Source organism: Protomyctophum bolini, assembly GCF_963924005.1.
Source record: "Protomyctophum bolini genome assembly, chromosome: 8".
Taxonomy (NCBI): Eukaryota; Metazoa; Chordata; class Actinopteri; order Myctophiformes; family Myctophidae; genus Protomyctophum; species Protomyctophum bolini.
Window position 1 is genome coordinate 2,952,347 of NC_137869.1, and position 22,473 is coordinate 2,974,819.

A 22,473-nucleotide genomic window follows, 5' to 3' on the forward strand; every position below is an offset into this window, starting at 1 on the left:
TGTCCCATGATGCACGCTGCTAGCCAAGCCACGCTGCTAGCCTAGCCACGCTGCTAGCCTAGCCAATCAGCCGGCTCTGCTCTGCGAGTCTCATCGGGGACAGGCTTTAGTTTAGACATACTATTGGTCAGACTTTCATTAGACCGACAACCTATCTCACACCCTATTGGTCAGACTGTCATTAAACCGACAACCTACCTCACACCCTATTGGTCAGACTGTCATTAAAACCGATACCTCAAACCCTAACCTGACCATAACCGCGCGCGCGGGAGCAGCGCATGTCCGACCACATTCCCGCCCATTGTTTCCGCATGTGGGTCCGTTGGTGTGTCTAATCTGCATACTGTGCATCCCGTCTCATCAGCACAGCTGATTTGTTATGTTTTGATTAGGTGTGCCATCGTGCTCGTTTGAAGCACGGGAATAGATGGCTCTTTCAACCAATAAGATTGCTTCCTCTAAACTGCAACTACACATGTGTATAATACATCATATAGCCATGAATCTGTATGTTGTCTCTCTCTCTCTCTCTCTCTCTCTCTCTCTCTCTGTGTGTTGTGAAATACCCGCCTGGTGCATTGTGGGGCGTTGGCGGCTGGGCGCATACAGGAGGCTCCAGCCATAGGGTGGGGTTAGGGGGGGTTAGGGGGGGCAAGGGGGGGTAAGGCTCCGTGTCTGATCTGGTTTGTTGACTCCATGAAGACATGTAGCTTTAGGGGCTTTGGGTTCAAAGTGCTCCTGTTTATCTGGCTGTCTCCCCCGTCCCCACCCCGTCCCCCCACCCGTCCCCCCTCATCTGTCTGTGTGAGTGACCACCCCCCCCCCCCTAAGTAAACACAGTGGAGGCTCTGGGAGGACAGGCACGCCACAGTAAAAACAGCCGCGGCCTACGAGGCACTGATTGATTGCAGCACGCCGCTAATAGCGGCCGCTTTGAAGCCCCGTGTCCGAACTGTGATGTCCTCCTTAATGCTATCACACGCTAATCGATTTGTTGGGCCAACACTGTGTGGCGGTGTGGCTGATGGCCGCCGCGGGGTTGAAACAGCGCTGTTGTTTAGCTAGCTAGCGGGACCAAAATGGGTTGTTTTTGTTCAGGACGCTCTCGGTGGCCCCTCAGGGAAAAACAGCAGTGGAAAACATACTCACATTTTGTGCTTTTGTAAAAAGTATCAATTACTGTGATATGGAAATACTTAAAGTACCAAAAGTGGAAGTACTTATGCACCAGTAAGACGCGCAAACGCGGGAAGCGAAAGCAGCTGAGACCCTGCAGATCATGTCTGTCTGTCTGTCTGTCTGTCTGTCCCACTGTTACTGTATATGTGGACCTGGCCCCTTTTGTGCCCATATATGGAGCTGAGTGATTGCTGATGCAACACACTCCATATTTGGATAGCGGGACAGACAGACAGACACACAGACAGACACACAGACAGACATGATCTGCTAGGTCTCATAGTAAGTGCTCACTGCGTTCGCAATCACTGCGTTCGCAATAATGTCCCATTTCAAGTTTTCAAATGAATACAAAATAGTTTGAAAATGGCAGATCTACAAGCTCACAATGCGAACTCACCTTCTTGTGGTTCTTGTAGACGTTGCGGTGGGCGGACTCACCTTCTTGTGGTTCTTGTAGACGTTGCGGTGGGCGAACTCACCTTCTTGTGGTTCTTGTAGACGTTGCGGTGGGCGAACTCACCTTCTTGTGGTTCTTGTAGACGTTGCGGTGGGCGAACTCACCTTCTTGTGGTTCTTGTAGACGTTGCGGTGGGCGGACTCACCTTCTTGTGGTTCTTGTAGACGTTGCGGTGGGCGGACTCACCTTCTTGTGGTTCTTGTAGACGTTGCGGTGGGCGGACTCACCTTCTTGTGGTTCTTGTAGACGTTGCGGTGGGCGAACTCACCTTCTTGTGGTTCTTGTAGACGTTGCGGTGTGGCGAACTCACCTTCTTGTGGTTCTTGTAGACGTTGCGGTGTGGCGAACTCACCTTCTTGTGGTTCTTGTAGACGTTGCGGTGGGCGAACTCACCTTCTTGTGGTTCTTGTAGACGTTGCGGTGGGCGGACTCACCTTCTTGTGGTTCTTGTAGACGTTGCGGTGGGCGAACTCCTTCCCACACAGCTTACACTTGTAGGGCTTGTCTTCGCTGTGGATGATCTTGTGGGCCGTCACCTGGTCCAGACGTTTGAACGACCGGCTGCAGATCTCACACGTATACGGTCTCTTCTCTGACCAGCAACACACACAGAGAGAGTCTTTATTGTTCAACCCATTCTGACCTGAGATCAGATTCATACGAGCTTTCCACTGGGTCACACACACTGGTCTGATTAACCCATTCTGACCTGAGATCAGATTTAAAAAAATGTCAGTCGTTCTTCGATTTTTTCAAAAATATCAGACCTATAAGCTCATAGCGCTTCTAAATCCTGACAGTTTTCTGAAATACCTCATGTTTCTATATCGGTGGTGCTCAATATTTCATGTCAAGGACCCCCAAAAATATAATGTAATAAATATGTTGTTCCAGGAACCCCTCAGACGCACAGATTTGAGTTTAAAACGTTCACTCTCACTCGAATAAACATTCAAAGATTTGTGCCATTTAAAAAATAGCAGATCTACTCGGTGCCACGCGATGAGCTTGTAGATCTGCTATTGTTCAATAGGCCTATAGCTAAAATATAACATAATGCATAAAACACCAAAAGGGGTTCCCGCCCAGAATGGTTGAAACATGACGTCAAGGGGCCGCTATGCTCGAAAACAGACTCGATAAGCCCAAACCTTATTGATATTATACTGTGTATATATATATATATATATATATATACACACACATTTTGTTATTGAGTTCATAGTGGTCTCAGGCTTCGAGCTCCGTCCCTGTAGTCACAAAGGGCAAATATTCTGAGGAAATATATGCTAACAATCGATGACAGGTTGAATTTACAACTTTGACATTTTGCAGATGCTCTTAATATAAGTAGAGTCGAGTCAAGTGAGAGATCAGGGGACGCATGAACTCTCTCTTAGTCAGCAAAACAACAGGGTGAAAGGTTACATAAACAGAATGCAGAGAGAGAACAATGTATATAGTCCCTCAAAGAAACCAGTAAAACAAAGGACCTACTGTAGCATCAGAGTAAACACCACGCTACAGTACAGTATGTCAACCACATACTGTAGATCCATGTATAGGATAACAGTCATAAAACAATGCAAAGCGAGCATCTGTGGCGACAGCATCATGCTATGTGAAACCAGTAATTAACCACACTATGTGCATTTCTTCACAGAGGAAATTGGCCGTAATGTTTAACCCATTTTGGGCGTTAGCATCATGTTAGCATCATGTTATGCTTTAGCTATTGAAAAATAGCAGATCTACAAGCTCGTAGCGCGCCACTCGGTCTGCTATTTTTTGAAAAATCGAAGAACGACTGACATAGAAACATGGCTTTTTCAGAAAACTGTCAGGATGCAGAAGACATTTTTTTAATCTGATCTCAGGTCAGAATGGGTTAAGCTAGGGCTTTACTCTGAGTGTACAAATGGTACAAATGAGTGACCCAAACGGGTCCATTAATTGGTTCCATTGGTACACTCTCAGAGGCAGGAGGAGCCAGATGACACACAGGGGGTTCCAGACGTGGGTTTCTTTCTTCTAACTTACCTGAGTGGGTGATCATGTGTCGCTTCAGCTGATTGGTGGAGATGAACTTCTTGTCGCACGCGTGGCAGTCAAAGATCTCATGGACCTACAGGATGTGAAGGAACACATGACAGTCAGAGATCTCACAGACCTACAGTACACAGTGTGAAGGAACACATGACAGTCAGAGATCTCACAGACCTACAGAACACAATGTGAAGGAACACATGACAGTCAGAGATCTCATAGTTGGCGAAAGGGCCTTTCCGTGTGGAGTTTGCATGTTCTCCCCGTGTCCCCTAGGGTAGGTACCCTCACATGTTCTCCCCGTGTCCCCTAGGGTAGGTACCCTCACATGTTCTCCCCGTGTCCCCTAGGGTAGGTACCCTCACATGTTCTCCCCGTGTCCCCTAGGGTAGATACCCTCACAAAAAACATGCAGTAATCCTGGTCTCTAAACTGCCTCCCCCTGGCCAGCCGGGGCGCCTGATGGAGGGGAAAGGAACTGGTTGGAATAATGTGTTCCTTCCACGCGCTACGTCCAACCAGGGAAACTCCCCCCTGTCAGGTGTAAAGGAGCAACTTGGACACTCAGGCATGAAGGAAGCATGAGTTCAAGTCCGTTGCTCTCCCCTTGTCCCTCATATATGGGGACTAGGTTGGTCTCCCCTTGTCCCCCATATATGGGGACTAGGTTGGTGGATGGTGTGTAGAGCCCAGGATCACATTTTATGATTGACACAGGGGTGAAAAATGGGTTACAAAATTGTGGGATACAAAATATAAAAAATAAATAAATAAAAAGATCTCATAGACCTACAGTACACAATGTGAAGGAAAACATGACTGTCAAAGATCTCATAGACCTACAGTGTGAAGGAACACATGACAGTCAGAGATCTCATAGACCAGGGGTGGGCACATTTTTTTCCCAAAATATTTTGGAGGGCCGGGCCAAAAGGCTGAACTTAATTATGCATAATATCAATTTTATTTCTATATAAAAAGCAGTAAATGGCCATTTATGATGATGTACAACAATAAGAGCGCCCCTCATTTCACATGGGTGTGATTTTCTTTTACTTTGTACTTCTACATGCCTGAGACGTTTCCTTTCCCAGTTAAAAACTATGTTTTTGTTTAAGTTACAAGTCATTTTATTGTAACAATGAGAACATTAGCGGTATAGCTCTTTTAATAGTTGTTCTTCCCTGGAGGACCCTGGTGGTGTCACTTTCACAACCCACATGGCGCACTGCTTACTATCAGCGTGAGATGAGCACTGTTGAGTCACTCACAACCGTTAAACAACAACGTTCCGAAAACACAACAACAAGCCAACCAGTGATGATATTATTGTTGAGACTTGGCACCGCCTGGCAGGCATTGATGTGTTGCACGACGTTCTGCCAGATTTACTTTGTGGTACAACAACGGTGTCAACTCGCGTGCCGAAAACAGACGATCCACAAGCTCAAGGCGCATCGCCCCAACCGTTCTGAACTTCAGAAGCATGATGTCACATTCGGGGCGCAACACCGCCTTACCTTACACATATTTTTAAGTTAACTTTATTGGCGAGGCAGGTTAGAGCGGGTAAAATAAAGCAATAAAGCATAATGGGATTTAACTTGTCCTCCTGCGAGTACGTTTTAGTAATCATGCGCCTGCCCTATACCGTGTTGTGGAGCTGCATGCTTAGCTGGGCTTCATGGCTATTTGCATTCACAGACGCTGTTGTCACCAATAAATCCAAAAAGCCGACATTTTCGCATATAAAGGGGGGTGAAGGATTAAGGAAGACAAGGTTCTCAATCACACGCAATGCACGTGCACAGTTGACGTGCAGATTGCGTGCAGTGTGAGAATACATGGGCTTCAAAATAAAAGCAATGCGGTTTTAGTCCACCCATTATGGTAATGAAACTATGTTTTATTTTCAAATTCAAATTTCAAAGTACCGGTAATCTTTCGCGGGCCAGTCAGAATCAGGGTTTGACATTTACATTTACATTTACATTTTACATTTTGGATCTTAACTCATACATGGAGCTTGAGTGTACAGGGTTTGATGAGGTCAGATCAACATAATGGAATTAATTCCGTACTGGCCATATATGGAGCCTAAAAGCACTTACAACGTTACACGCAGATTATATAATACGTTATAAAGACATGGGCTTCATAGAGAGGGACTGAAGTGCCCTACAGGCATTTCACTAATACTATATCTACATTTGAAAAGTCCATGAATGCCTGTCCTGCTTTAGCGCCCAGTTCCATTAATTGGAATTTGGGATTTGCAATAAAATATGCTAATGCTAAGCAGCTCTGGCTCTCTCCCAGCCCAGCCATTGTAAAGAGCCAGCTCAGCTAAATGATGATAATTGACGGCTTTAACCCATTCTGGACGGGAACCCCCAGCTTTTGGTGTTTATAGCATTTGTTAGACTCTTAAGCTATTGAAAAAATAGCAGATCTAATAGTAGATCTGCTATTTTTGAAAGATAATGTGGCGCAAATCTTTGAATGTATATTCTTTCAGAGCGAACGTTTTTAACTAAAATGTTTGCTTCTGGGGGGGGGGGGGGTCCCTGGAACGGGTGCAGTACTTAGTTTAGACTAGTCACTGGTCCAACAAACGACAACCTGTACCTCAAACCCTAACCTAACCATAACCTCAACCTACCTCAAACCGTAACCTAACCATAACCTCAACCTACCTCAAACCGTAACCTAACCATAACCTCAACCTACCTCAAACCGTAACCTAACCATAACCTCAACCTACCTCAAACCGTAACCTAACCATAACCTCAACCTACCTCAAACCGTAACCTAACCATAACCTCAACCTACCTCAAACCGTAACCTAACCATAACCTCAACCTACCTCAAACCGTAACCTAACCATAACCTCAACCTACCTCAAACCGTAACCTAACCATAACCTCAACCTACCTCAAACCCTAACCTAACCATAACCTCAACCTACCTCAAACCCTAACCTAACCATAACCTCAACCTACCTCAAACCCTAACCTAACCATAACCTCAACCTACCTCAAACCCTAACCTAACCATAACCTCAACCTACCTCAAACCCTAACCTAACCATAACCTCAACCTACCTCAAACCCTAACCTAACCATAACCTCAACCTACCTCAAACCCTAACCTAACCATAACCTCAACCTACCTCAAACCCTAACCTAACCATAACCTCAACCTACCTCAAACCCTAACCTAACCATAACCTCAACCTACCTCAAACCCTAACCTAACCATAACCTCAACCTACCTCAAACCCTAACCTAACCATAACCTCAACCTACCTCAAACCCTAACCTAACCATAACCTCAACCTACCTCAAACCCTAACCTAACCATAACCTCAACCTACCTCAAACCCTAACCTAACCATAACCTCAACCTACCTCAAACCCTAACCTAACCATAACCTCAACCTACCTCAAACCCTAACCTAACCATAACCTCAACCTACCTCAAACCCTAACCTAACCATAACCTCAACCTACCTCAAACCCTAACCTAACCATAACCTCAACCTACCTCAAACCCTAACCTAACCATAACCTCAACCTACCTCAAACCCTAACCTAACTATAACTGCAAGCAGCAGAGCATGCGGGACGCATGTCAGACTAATGCTCCGTCTGAATTACGTGCGGGGTCCACCCGGGAACAACAATTTTCAGACGGGGGTAGAAGACATTTTTAGAATCTGGTCTCAGGTCAGAATGGGTTAAGCAGCTTTGGAGCAAACGGCTCAATAATATGCAAAGTTTGACTTTCTGGAAGAACTGTCCCTCTGGGGGGATGGGGTCAGTGTGACTCTGTCCCTCTGGGGGATGGGGTCAGTGTGACTGTCCCCTCTGGGGGATGGGGTCAGTGTGACTCTGTCCCTCTGGGGGATGGGGTCAGTGTGACTCTGTCCCTCTGGAGGATGGGGTTAGTGTCAAACAGTCGTCAGTGCTGAGCATGTTGTGTCGAGTCAAGTATTGACTGGGTTGACTCAATAAACAACTCCAAACAGGAGTTTGCATGTTCTCCACGTTTCTTCTAGGGTAGGTAACCTGACAGTTACCTACCCTAGCCCATTTTGACCTGAGTTCAGATTCTAAAAATGTCTTCTACACCATTATAGTTTTATGAAAAAGCTATGTTTCTATGTCAGTGGTTCTTCGATTTTTCAAAAAATAGCAGACCTACAAGCTCGTAGCGCGCCACTCGGTGGCGCGCTATGAGCTTGTAGATCTGCTATTTTTCAATAGCTAAAGCATGACATGATGCTATAACACCAAAAGGGGTTCCCGCCCCAAAATGGGCTAGTGACCCTGGACTCTAAAACTGCCTCCCTGTGAGGGAGTGGTTCTGCTGAGCTATCAGACCCGAGCAGTAATGGATACACTAGAGGGAATGGAACCATCCAGTAGTCAGTGGATGGATTGTTGACGCGAGGGATTGGAAATCCAAACGCCCGGCCCGGCCCGGGCTCTGCCTCGTAAATAACGGGACAAATGGGTCCAAACGGGACGCAGAACGAGCCTCTCCATCACCAACACTGTCCAGGGAGGAGACGGCTCGTAGCCGTAGCTACGAGCTCCCATACGTCAGCCGTAGCTGACGTATGGGAGCCTCTTCTTCTTCCCCGTGGCGTTGGGGTCGGCGTCCGTTCGGAACCCCAGGATTAGATCCACCAATCACGTCGTCCATCACATCTGGGCGTACATAATGTCCGGTGGTGGTTCTCAAAACCGTTTTTATTTATTTATGTCAAGGTTCCACAATAACTCTGAGAGTCAGAGACGTGCAGAGAGTGTTAGAGGGGCAGGGGCTGAGATCCCGTTAAGAGGGAACTGTTGGACTAAAAATAGCGGAAAATAGCAGATCTACAAGCTTGTGAGCTTGTAGATCTGCTATTTTCGGGGAGATATTTTCAGGGTGCGCAACCCAGCACTCTTTAGCTAGTGGAGATGCAGGTGTGTAACGACATGGATTTATAAACAAATTTGTTCGACGCAAAATACTGTGTTTAAGTTCAGGAGAGAAAAAATAAGCAATTCTCCTGAATGCTGCCTTCCTTCCGGCATGACATGGAGAGGAGAGGAGGGGCATTTGCATTTCCTTCACCATGTAGTAAACGCTGCATTCGTGGTCTGGAAAGTATGGGGCAGTTGTTTTACAGACGGGTAAAAGGGCAGGGGCTGAAGCTCCCTTTGATGTCCGTGTGTGCACGTCCCTGTGTGAGAGAGTACAAATGGACACTCTCAGGCCCCTTCTCCACCAAAACAACATGGTTCTAGAACTGCTTCAGTCTGGTGGAGCTGTTGCCCCCGCGACCCGACCACGGATAAGCGGTTGAAGATGGATGGATGGATGGATGGAAGAATGTCTATGCAATACTGTATACGATTGAATTTGTGTTTATCATAATATTTAATGAAGGAAAAGATTATATAGATTTGAAAAAAATATATATATTTTAAACCGTTAAAACGATGGAGTCAGTGGTTAAAGAACCGAAGTCGTTAAAAATTCTGACGCATCCCAACCCTGTCCCACAGTCCACAGGTCCAGTTCTAATGGGGCTCGGGGTGCATAGTGGCGCTGTGGTATTTTAACCCATCTAGGCCTGACGTCGAAATTTAAAAAAGATTCTTCTACATTCTGACAGTTTTCTGAAATACCTCATGTTTCTGTATCAGTGGTGCTCCATATGTCATATCAAGGACCCCAAAAATGATATGTAATTGGCCACCGATCCCCCTATCTGAAAATATGTTGTTCCAGGGACGCCCCCAGAAGCAAAGATTTGAGTTAAAATGTTCACTCTGTAATAATATATATTCAAAGATTGGAGGCACATTTTCACGATTTTTCCAAGAAATAGCTGACCTACAAGTTCATAGCGCGCCACTCGGTGGCGCGCTATGAGCTTGTAGATCTGCTATTTTTCAATAGCTAAAGCATAACAGAATGCTTAAAAAAACACCAGAAGGGGTTCCCGACCAAAACGGCTTAACGAGCCCTTGTTATTCCTCGAAGAAAAAAAGAAACTGTGAAAAAGAATAAAGATTCCAGTCTCAAGACGAGGAGGAACCCAGAGACGCCAGGATGAGATCCTTATTGTCTGCCCCGGGCCCGGCCCCGGCCCGGCCCGGCTCGGCCCAGACGGCCCGATGTGGCTCTAGGGTTTCACGAGGCCTGCGGGGACGAGGCTAGTGAAACGAAAAACCCTGAGCCTCCTTCTCCTCCTCCTCGCGTCCCCTCTGTGTCGCTAACACACACACACACACACACGCTGCGATCTGCAACAAGGCTGTTAACCCATTTAGACCTGGGAACGATTCTACAAAAAGGTATTCTGAACAGCTTTCTGAAAAACCCATGTTTTCTGTATCAGTGGTTCTCAAACATTTTCATGTCAAGGACCCACAATAATATATGTAATTGGCCACGGACCCCCATCTGAAAATATGATGTTCCAGGAAATCCCCCCCAGAAGCAAATATTTGAGCTAAAAACCTTCGCTCTGAAAGAATATTATATTCAAAGATTTACACTACATTTTCATGATTTTTTCAAAAAAATAGCAGACCTACAAGCTCGGCACCGAGTGCCGCGCTATGAGCTTGTAGATCTGCTATTTTTCAATAGCTAAAGTGTGACATTACGCTTAAAACACCAAAAAAGGGGTTCCCGTCCAGAATGGGTTAACGCAAAGACACACTGTCCCGCTGCGATGGGAAACGAGGCGAGTGGAAATGGAGGAGGAGGAGGAGGAGGGGGGTCGGGGGTGACGGCAAGGCTGACCGATTTATTTCGCCGGATTTATTACAAGTACACCAATGACTGGACATGATGTACTCTAGTGGACATGATGTCCACTAGTGGACATGATGTCCACTAGTGGACATGATGTACTCTAGTGGACATGATGTACACTAGTGGACATGATGTACACTAGTGGACATGATGTACACTAGTGGACATGATGTACACTAGTGGACATGATGTACACTAGTGGACATGACGTACACTAGTGGACATGACGTACACTAGTGGACATGACGCTGGTATATCACTAGTACATGACATGAGACTAGTTGACACTAGTATGACACTAGTTGTAGCCACTGCTACAGAGCGCTGACAATATAGGGGACACATGATGTCATCGCTATAGGGACACATGATGTCATCGCTATAGGGACACATGATGTCATCGCTATAGGGACACATGATGTCATCGCTATAGGGACACATGATGTCATCGCTATATAGGGGACACATGATGTCATCGCTATAGGGACACATGATGTCATCGCTATAGGGACACATGATGTCATCGCTATATAGGGGACACATGATGTCATCGCTATAGGGACACATGATGTCATCGCTATAGGGACACATGATGTCATCGCTATAGGGACACATGATGTCATCGCTATAGGGAGACATGATGTCATCGCTATAGGGACACATGTCATCGCTATAGGGACACATGATGTCATCGCTATAGGGACACATGATGTCATCGCTGCTATAGGGACACATGATGTCATCGCTATAGGGACACATGATGTCATCGCTATAGGGACACATGATGTCATCGCTATAGGGACACATGATGTCATCGCTATAGGGGACACATGATGTCATCGCTACAGGGACACATGATGTCATCGCTACAGGGACACATGATGTCATCGCTACAGGGACACATGATGTCATCGCTATAGGGACACATGATGTCATCGCTATAGGGACTCATGATGTCATCGCTATAGGGACACATGATGTCATCGCTATAGGGGACACATGATGTCATCGCTATAGGGACACATGATGTCATCGCTATAGGGACACATGATGTCATCGCTATAGGGACACATGATGTCATCGCTATAGGGACACACACATGATGTCATCGCTATAGGGACACATGATGTCATCGCTATAGGGACACATGATGTCATCGCTATAGGGACACATGATGTCATCGCTATAGGGACACATGATGTCACCGCTATAGGGACACATGATGTCATCGCTATAGGGACACATGATGTCATCGCTATAGGGACACATGATGTCATCGCTATAGGGACACATGATGTCATCGCTATATAGGGGACACATGATGTCATCGCTATAGGGACACATGATGTCATCGCTATAGGGACACATGATGTCATCGCTATATAGGGGACACATGATGTCATCGCTATAGGGACACATGATGTCATCGCTATAGGGACACATGATGTCATCGCTATAGGGACACATGATGTCATCGCTATAGGGAGACATGATGTCATCGCTATAGGGACACATGTCATCGCTATAGGGACACATGATGTCATCGCTATAGGGACACATGATGTCATCGCTGCTATAGGGACACATGATGTCATCGCTATAGGGACACATGATGTCATCGCTATAGGGACACATGATGTCATCGCTATAGGGACACATGATGTCATCGCTATAGGGGACACATGATGTCATCGCTACAGGGACACATGATGTCATCGCTACAGGGACACATGATGTCATCGCTACAGGGACACATGATGTCATCGCTATAGGGACACATGATGTCATCGCTATAGGGACTCATGATGTCATCGCTATAGGGACACATGATGTCATCGCTATAGGGGACACATGATGTCATCGCTATAGGGACACATGATGTCATCGCTATAGGGACACATGATGTCATCGCTATAGGGACACATGATGTCATCGCTATAGGGACACACACATGATGTCATCGCTATAGGGACACATGATGTCATCGCTATAGGGACACATGATGTCATCGCTATAGGGACACATGATGTCATCGCTATAGGGACACATGATGTCACCGCTATAGGGACACATGATGTCATCGCTATAGGGACACATGATGTCATCGCTATAGGGACACATGATGTCATCACTATAGGGACACATGATGTCACCGCTATAGGGACACATGATGTCACCGCTATAGGGACACATGATGTCATCGCTATAGGGACACATGATGTCATCGCTATAGGGACACATGATGTCATCGCTATAGGGACACATGATGTCATCGCTATAGGGACAAATGATGTCATCGCTATAGGGACACATGATGTCATCGCTATAGGGACACATGATGTCATCGCTATAGGGACACATGATGTCATTGCTATAGGGACACATGCATCAGTAAAGCAGGAACTGGGGATGTTGGCAACGAAAGGACCAGGAAGTCTGGCTGTGGCGTTGTTTAATTCATGATCTCGACCGCGGTAGAAAAATGATGATGATGATGATGATGACACTAGTGTGTCGCAGGGACTTAAACCCTGAGTCCAACCCTTAATGCTGAGTGCCAAGCAGGGAGGCACTGGGTCCCATTTTTCAGAGTCTTTGGTACTATGACCCGACCGGGGTATCGAACCCGCGACCTCCCGGTGTCCCCGGCGGACACTATAACCACCACAAGTCCACTGAGCTGGTTGGTTGGTTGGTTGGTTGGTTGGTTGGTTGGTTGGTGGTGATCGCTGGTGTTGCGTGCCAGAACATAAAGGCGATCTACTGTAGCCTACGAGCTCACAAAGAACACCTTTTTTTTTTTTTTTTTTTTGCAGATCGACTTTTCGGCGGTCTATATAAATCAGGCATGATGAGGTCGAGCGAGTGAGATTACGAGGTTAGGCCGGGTTACGGGAACCGAATACAACGGCACGCATCTGATATCTGATTGTCGAAGGGAGGACAGAGAGAGAGAGAGAGAGAGAGAGAGAGAGAGAGAGAGAGAGAGACATAATTAGCCCATTCTGAACGGGAACCCCCGTTAGTGTTTTAAGCATCACGTCATACTTTAGCTATTGGAAAATAGCAGATCTACAAGCTCGTAGCGCGGCACCGAGTGCCGCGCTACGAGCTTGTAGATCTGCTATTTTTTGAAAAATCGTGAAAATGTGGTTCGATATCTTTGAATATTCTCTCAGAGCGTTTTCAACTCATATCTTTGATTCTGGGGGGGGGGGGGGGGTCCCTGGAACAACATATTTTCAGAGGGGGGTCGGTCGGCCAAATACAGATCATTTCCATGACATGAAAATGTTTGAGAACGACTGACAGAAACATGAGGTTTTTCAGAAAACTGTCAGGATTTAGAAGACATTTGTAGAATCGATCTAAATGGGTTAGAAACCACCTCTGGAGAGAGAGAGAGAGAGACAGAGAGAGAGAGACAGAGAGAGGGAGAGAGAGAGAGAGAGAGAGAGAGAGAGAGAGAGAGAGAGAGAGAGAGACAGAGACAGAGGCTGGCAGCACGCAACCCAACGCCTATGGGATGGTGTGGTATCGGTGACAGGCAGACACCCTGAGCCGTGGGGTCTTTGTGTCAGTGTGAAAACCAGAGGCGAGGTGAATAGGGTTGTTGTCACGGTCAGGTCATTTTAGTTGACGCTTAATTGTCCTACAAATTGTTTTTTTTGCCGTTGAACAATGGGACGCATAAATCAAAGTGACATTTCCCTTTGCCTCCCTGAGGCTCTGTGAGCGAGGTTTGCACGGTGGGGGGATAATATGACCAGACAACTTAAACATTATATAGAAATAACTGGCAAATACCTTCCGGTGCTCCTGGAGGTTGAGCGAGGAACTGCACCTCCTGTTGCATATGGTGCATGTGAGCTTCCTCCTGGGGCTTCCTGTAAGGAAGGAGGAAAGGAAGGAAGGAGGGAAGGAAGGAAGGAAGGAGGCGATTTAGCAACACTAGAACAGATCATCATCACAATGTACCTTAACCCATTTAGACCAGAGACCAGATTTTCTACAAATGTCTTCTAAATCCTATGTTTCTATATCAGTGTTTCTCAAACCATTTCATGTCAAGGACCCCTAGAATGATATGTATTTGGCCTCGGACCCGCATCTGAAAATATGTTGTTCCAGGGACCCCCACCCCCCCCAGGAGCAAAGATATGAGTTAAAAACGTTTGCTGTGAAAGAATATATTCAAAGACTTGTACACGTTTTCACGATTTTCAAAAATATCAGATCGTGTCTGCTAATTTTCAACAGCAGTATAAAATAGTATAAAATAATGGTTAAAACCTAAAAGGGACTCAGATGCTTTGCCGGTCGTAATGGCTTCATTGGGACCTGTTGGTGTTTCAAGCATTATATTATACTTTAGCTATTGAAAAATAGCAGATCTACAAGCTCATACAAACTTTTAGGTCTGCCATTTTTGAAAAATCGTGGAAAATGTAGTGCAAATCTTTGAATATATATTTCTTTCAGAGCGAACGTTTTCAACTCAAATTAACTTTCCTTCTGGGGATGTCCCTGGAACAACATGTTTTCAGATGGGGGTCCGGCGGCCAATTGCATATAATTCTGGGGGTCCTTGACATGAAATATTTTGAGAACCCCTGACACAGAAACATGATGTTTTTTTTAGAAAACTGTCATGATTTAGAAAGACATTTTGTAGGTCTAAATGGCACAGTGAAAGTATATCGTTGCATTTTCACAAGACAAAATAATCCCCCACGACATTCTAGACGCAGCGAAGACACGTTACACCCAGATCACACCCCGCCATAAATATCACACTACTTTTTTTTTTGTATTGTTGCCGGGGGCGACCGTGTGACCGCGTGAGACGGAGAGGCTTGTCCGCTCGCACGCCCGCCTGCCCGCCGGGGAGGAGAGCGAGTAAAACCCGTGGGAGTTTTAACGTGACAATTAAAATAAAATAAAAGGTGTCTTGGTTTTGTTTTGTGGGGCAAGGAATGGAAACATTCCCATGGATGTTACAACACCCCCCACCCCTATGTCCACGCACGCACGCACGCACGCACGCACACACACACACACGCATGCGTTTAGAATGTTGTGCTTTGTTTGATGTGTTTTTTACTTTTTGAGGTTCAGATTGTGGTGAATTGAGCAAAGTGACGATGTTAGGGGCTCAATACAAAACCGTCACTACGGCTAGTGCGGTTACAAGATGATAGAAGAAAGAAGATACAAGAAGAAGAAATATACGATGCTGCTCACATTATCTACCCGCCCCTCTAGACCAGAAAGCACGCTGGCTGGGCCAGGCTACCCTACCCGCCCCTCTAGACCAGAAAGCACGCTGGCTGGGTCAGGCTACCTGTCCCTCTAGACCAGAAAGCACGCTGGCTGGGCCAGGCTACTACCCGCCCCTCTAGACCAGAAAGCACGCTGGCTGGGCCAGGCTACCCGCCCCTCTAGACCAGAAAGCACGCTGGCTGGGTCAGGCTACCTGTCCCTCTAGACCAGAAAGCACGCTGGCTGGGCCAGGCTACCCGCCCCTCTAGACCAGAAAGCACGCTGGCTAGGCCAGGCTACCCGCCCCTCTAGACCAGAAAGCACGCTGGCTGGTCCAGGCTACCCGCCCCTCTAGACCAGAAAGCACGCTGGCTGGGCCAGGCTACCCGCCCCTCTAGACCAGAAAGCACGCTGGCTGGGCCAGGCTACCCTACCTGCCCCTCTAGACCAGAAAGCACGCTGGCTGGGCCAGGCTACCCGCCCCTCTAGACCAGAAAGCATGCTGGCTGGGCCAGGCTACCCGCCCCTCTAGACCAGAAAGCACGCTGGCTAGGCCAGGCTACCCTACCCGCCCCTCTAGACCAGAAAGCACACTGGCTGGGCCAGGCTACCCGCCCCTCTAGACCAGAAAGCATGCTGGCTGGGCCAGGCTACCCGCCCCTCTAGACCAGAAAGCACGCTGGCTGGGCCAGGCTACCCTACCTGCCCCTCTAGACCAGAAAGCACGCTGGCTGGGCCAGGCTACCCGCCCCTCTAGACCAGAAAGCACACTGGCTGGGCCAGGCTACCCGCCCCTCTAGACCAGAAAGCATGCTGGCTGGGCCAGGCTACCCGCCCCTCTAGACCAGAAAGCACGCTGGCTGGGCCAGGCTACCCTACCTGCCCCTCTAGACCAGAAAGCACGCTGGCTGGGCCAGGCTACCCTACCTGCCCCTCTAGACCAGAGAGCACGCTGGCTGGGCCAGGATAGAAACGGACCAACCTGTGTGGACGTTCTCCTTGTGCTTCCTCAGGGCGTCTTTGCTCTTGAACCTCTTCCCACAGCTCTCCGCTTTGCAGATGAACCGCGCGTCTCCCCGGCACGCCTCCTTGTGTTGCTCGAAGCTGTGTGCACACACACACACACACACACCCACAGACAGACACACACACACACACACACACACACACACACACAGACACACACACAGACAGACACACACACATGCACACACACTTTAGAATTCAGGAATTTAGCTCTTAATAATTACAGATCGAGCAAGAACAACAACATGGTACTACATCAAATGCATAAAGCAATCTAGTCGTCTAGGTTTCTAAATGACATATTTGAGCTTTTGCATTATACGCCTGCCCTGCAAGGTCGTCGAGGCTACAGTGCAAGTGCTTTGCTACGGGTTAAGGTGGAGTCTGAAGAGGTGAGTTTACAGACTATGACGGAACACGCATGCACACGCGCGCACACACACACACACACACACACACACACACACACACACACACACACACACACACACACACACACACACACACACACACACACACTTATGTCACATGAGAAATAGGTCAAGCTGTCTATACGATACACAGTTAAGGACCACGGAGGTGAACTCTACACCTGGCTGGGAGGGAGTCTCCGTGAACTGGTATAATTAATGAAGCTGTTTGACAGACACCGTATACACTGTGGTGAATAATCAGCTGAGCAAAATGATATCCACACTGTTACTGTAACACACACCGCCAATAAAACACCCAGTTCAGCATCATTCCACCATGAAGACAAAACCGTACAGTAGGCCATTCTGGTGATAACAGGTGAGCTAAATCTAAAAGAAATGTGCTGGTGGAACGCCCCATAAGGCCCGGGTGGAAGGCCCATAAGGCCACTGGGGACAGAATTGACTCCGCAGCGGTACGCTAGCTGCCACTATAACCCATGGAACCTGACGGCGGTGCACAGTCAGGTTATGCGTAAACTCCGCTCAGGGGTGGAGTTGCTGGATGGCAGTTGGAACCCTGTGGTCTCCTCCCCCAGAGTTTAGTGTCGAAGTGTCCTTGAGAAAGACTCTGAACCCCCTAATTGCTCCTGATGTGTTGGTTGGTGCCTTGCATGGTATATTTATTGCGAACCCAGTGAGCACTTACTATGAGACCTAGCAGATCATGTCTGTCTGTCTGTCTGTGTGTGTGTCTGTGTGTCTGTCTGTCCCGCTTTTGTGCCCATATATGGAGCTGAGTGATTTGTTTGTGATTGATGCAAGTGTCTGTCCCGCTGTTACGTCACCATGACTCAGCCATAACCATATAAGGAGTCCCCAAAGCAGCTATACGTCCAAAACCCAAATATGTACGAGCTGCGTTCGCTCGCGCGTTTGCGCGTCTTACTTGTTTATATATATTGTTTTACACAAGTGCTCAATTTTTCAGAGTGTCCGCGGCTGTTACACAGCCCCGTGCGTGCGTGCGTGTGTGCGTGCGTGCGTGCGTGCGTGCGTGCGTGCGCGTTACCTGGACTCAGAGCTGAATGAGTTGTGACACAGCGAACACTGGTGAGCCTTGGAGTCTCCTGACGCAGCCTGAGTCTCAGAGCAGTGCAGAACGCTGTGGAGAGAGAGACGCACACACCTCGTTCTGTATGTATCTACAGTATATGTTGTAACGTACCATCTCGACAAGGCCTCTATCTATGTTGTAGTATGTGTCTATATGTTGTAACGTCATACTGTCTTGTATGTACAGTATTCATTGGTACTCCTGAGGAGGACAGAGTGCGTCTAGTGTGTGATTTGAAAGAAATTGAAAATGAAATTATTTTTTTGTTTTACTTCCCATTATATGAAGAATTAAGACATGTATTATTTTGTAAAATGACAACCATCTGTGTTAACCTTTTCTGGTTAGAGGACTATGAAAAACTGGAATTTTGTTTTAGGAAAGGTATTTTTTAGCAGACTTTTTATGCAAAGTGTGGGGGAAAAAAGGCAGAATGTTTTGTTTGTTTGTGTTTCTTGTACACAATGCAATATTGAAGCAATGATATGGTGTGTCCTATAATTCCATGTGGGCTGGGCGCCTTTGGTGCATGACACAAAAATAAATAATCTATCTATCTATCTATCTATCTATCTATCTATCTATCTATCTATATATCTATCTATCTATCTACAGTATGTATCTATATGTTGAAACGTCATACTGTCCTGTATGTATTGTACAGTATGCATCTATATGTTGTGACGTACTGTCTCTGCAGCGCCTGCTTGATGGGGAACCTCTTGCCACAGTTCCTACACTTGAACTCCTTGTCCTCGGAGCTGGGCCTCTGGTGGAGGCTCTGGAGGTGAGCGGCCAGGATCTCCTCGCTGGGGAAGCTGCTCTCACACAGCAGGCACGGGTGGTCCTCCTTCTTGATGACCAGCTCTGTGACACACAATATCACACACACGCACAGCACGCACACACACACACACACACACGGATACACGCACGCACACACACACATGCACAGCACGCACACACAGGCACACGCACGCACACACACACAATCACAATTATCACATGGACATCGCCACGGGGTGCGCACGCTTTTCCGACACACCGAAGATCCGAAGCGGGGGGACATGCGATGCGATGCGAAAAAGCGATGGTCCGACATGCGCTGCTCCCGTGCTTGCGGTTAGGGTTAGGTTAGGATTGAGGTTTCGGATCAATAGTATGTCGGAACTAAAGCCTGCACCCCATCGCCACATGCCATGTACATTTTGACAGCTCATTTTTATGTCGTTTTTGAATAACATTCCATTCCACTGTGAGCTTTGTAACGGATGTATGTGTACTGTGTGCCCAACATTCAGAAAATAAAACTGAACTGAACTGAACTGGGGAAAAAACTGAACTGAGCTTGTAGATCTATTTTTGGAGCATGATTGACAATTGCGTGCAACCAAGCATAAAATGACTAGCCTTTAGTTAGTTCTACTGGATCTGTTCTCCACTGGTCCCTCCTTAACCGTTTCAGTTCATACGACGTGTGAGACCGTCATAAGGATTAGAAACGATCGTAGCCTTTGACGTCTGTGGACGTCCTAGCGACGTCCTAGTGACACGGGGCGAGATAAGAATATTCAGAATTATTTTGGCATTTCGCTTTTCGCTTGCCGTATGCTAACGCTCTGTGCAACTATTAGCTTGTCATTGACTCCCATGTTAGCGCGGCGGAAAGAATGACTCGTATCTCCTCATCCAGGGCGCTCTCCGTGGTGATGAATGGATCTTCGATATGCTGGCGCTTCATTTCTGCTCCTCATCCGTCTCTCCCGCAAAATATGAACGCTTTTTGGATCATATATCGTATAAATTAAAATGATCGGGATGTTAGGTCAATTTGTTAAGTCAACTTTTTTAGTAAAGTGTTTCCGGATCATGGCTTTCAGAGTAAAAGCGAGCAGACAACTCCGGCACCCCAGAGCTCCTATTTTGAAGCACTTCCGGCACTAAATGTGTTTTAACATTAGTCAAATAGTAGGTATTTCGTCATTGTTTTAGTCCAGTGGTTCCCAAACTCTTCCGTGTCAAGGACCCCCAAATGAACATTTATTAGGCCACGGACCCCCCGTTTGAAAACATTATGCCAGTGACCCCGATTAGGGAGGATTTTTACGGCTCTAGCAGTGATTCCGAAACACATTAATTTCAAGGACCCCCCCAGTTTCACACGCATTATGCTACGATTTAAAGGTATTTCTATCTCTGGTACCCCAATTTATCCTGTAAAACCCACTGTTAATTTAACTCTGAGAGTGTAAAAATGGAACCAAATGGACCCGTTAGGGTCCATTCTTCTACCCGTTAGGGTCCATTTGTACACTTCCATTTATAAGAAGAAAAACAAAAAACAAATAGTGTTGTCTCCTGCCTTTCTTTTCTTCTTTCTAATGATTTGATCGGCCCCAAAACATTGTGTTCATTGTCATGATTTGTCACGATCCGAGTTGTCTTTGTCCGCGGCGTAACCGTCTTTAAATGAATACTTTAAGAAAAGCCTATATGGAGAAAATTGCATTAGGATTCATTTCCTGGGCCACTCGTCGTTCTGAAAGGGGGAGGGACTGCGACGCTGTATTTAGTCATAGTTTTAGGCTTCATCCACACGTAAATAAACGTAGCGTTTTAGTTTTAGTTTTTTTAAATCTCTCTGTCCATACGACACGTTTTTTTAAATCTCTCTGTCCATACGACACGTTTTTTTAAATCTCTCTGTCCATATGACCAATGGCAAGACCCATGCAAAACTCTGTTTACATTGTCCACACGGGAACACACTGGCGGAGTTTAAAAAAAATACACTGTGGCAGGAGTTTTCCAAAAGTTTATATGGACCAAAAACGCGTTTGCGTGACCCCCCCCAAAACGCATATAAAAACCTACGTTTATCCGTTTACCCGGATACGTGTGGACAAGGCCTTAGTCATCATGGCTTAGTCTTCATTTAGTTTTGGGTTAGTTTTCGTCAGTGAAAAAAAAAGGCGTTTTAGTCAGTGACACCAACGGCGGGCCGACTAACCCATTTAGAGACTGTAGCATGTACTAGAACACGGTACTAACACGGGCCGACTAACCCATTTAGAGACTGTAGCATGTACTAGAACACGGTACTAACACGGGCCGACTAACCCATTTAGAGACTGTAGCATGTACTAGAACACGGTACTAACACGGGCCGACTAACCCATTTAGAGACTGTAGCATGTACTAGAACACGGTACTAACACGGGCCGACTAACCCATTTAGAGACTGTAGCATGTACTAGAACACGGTACTAACACGGGCCGACTAACCCATTTAGAGACTGTAGCATGTACTAGAACACGGTACTAACACGGGCCGACTAACCCATTTAGAGACTGTAGCATGTACTAGAACACGGTACTAACACAGGCCGACTAACCCATTTAGAGACTGTAGCATGTACTAGAACACGGTACTAACACGGGCCGACTAACCCATTTAGAGACTGTAGCATGTACTAGAACACGGTACTAACACGGGCCGACTAACCCATTTAGAGACTGTAGCATGTACTAGAACACGGTACTAACACGGGCCGACTAACCCATTTAGAGACTGTAGCATGTACTAGAACACGGTACTAACACGGGCCGACTAACCCATTTAGAGACTGTAGCATGTACTAGAACACGGTACTAACACGGGCCGACTAACCCATTTAGAGACTGTAGCATGTACTAGAACACGGTACTAACACGGGCCGACTAACCCATTTAGAGACTGTAGCATGTACTAGAACACGGTACTAACACGGGCCGACTAACCCATTTAGAGACTGTAGCATGTACTAGAACACGGTACTAACACGGGCCGACTAACCCATTTAGAGACTGTAGCATGTACTAGAACACGGTACTAACACGGGCCGACTAACCCATTTAGAGACTGTAGCATGTACTAGAACACGGTACTAACACGGGCCGACTAACCCATTTAGAGACTGTAGCATGTACTAGAACACGGTACTAACACGGGCCGACTAACCCATTTAGAGACTGTAGCATGTACTAGAACACGGTACTAACACGGGCCGACTAACCCATTTAGAGACTGTAGCATGTACTAGAACACGGTACTAACACGGGCCGACTAACCCATTTAGAGACTGTAGCATGTACTAGAACACGGT

General features: G+C 46.8%; 1 protein-coding gene across 1 annotated transcript in view; it reads right to left on the reverse strand.

Moving 5' to 3' along the window:
• The window catches only part of prdm5 (PR domain containing 5), a gene marked incomplete at its 3' end in the record, with an annotated part of 57,646 nt that overhangs the window by 12,346 nt on the left and 22,827 nt on the right, over positions 1-22,473 (reverse strand). Inside the window, exons 5-10 of the mRNA XM_080769652.1 lie at positions 19,018-19,195; positions 18,284-18,376; positions 16,755-16,876; positions 14,318-14,397; positions 3,683-3,767; positions 2,077-2,234 (exon numbers count right to left, since the gene is read on the reverse strand). Coding sequence (XP_080625778.1) covers positions 2,077-2,234; positions 3,683-3,767; positions 14,318-14,397; positions 16,755-16,876; positions 18,284-18,376; positions 19,018-19,195 — 716 coding nt within the window. The remainder of the gene's footprint in view (positions 1-2,076; positions 2,235-3,682; positions 3,768-14,317; positions 14,398-16,754; positions 16,877-18,283; positions 18,377-19,017; positions 19,196-22,473) is intronic.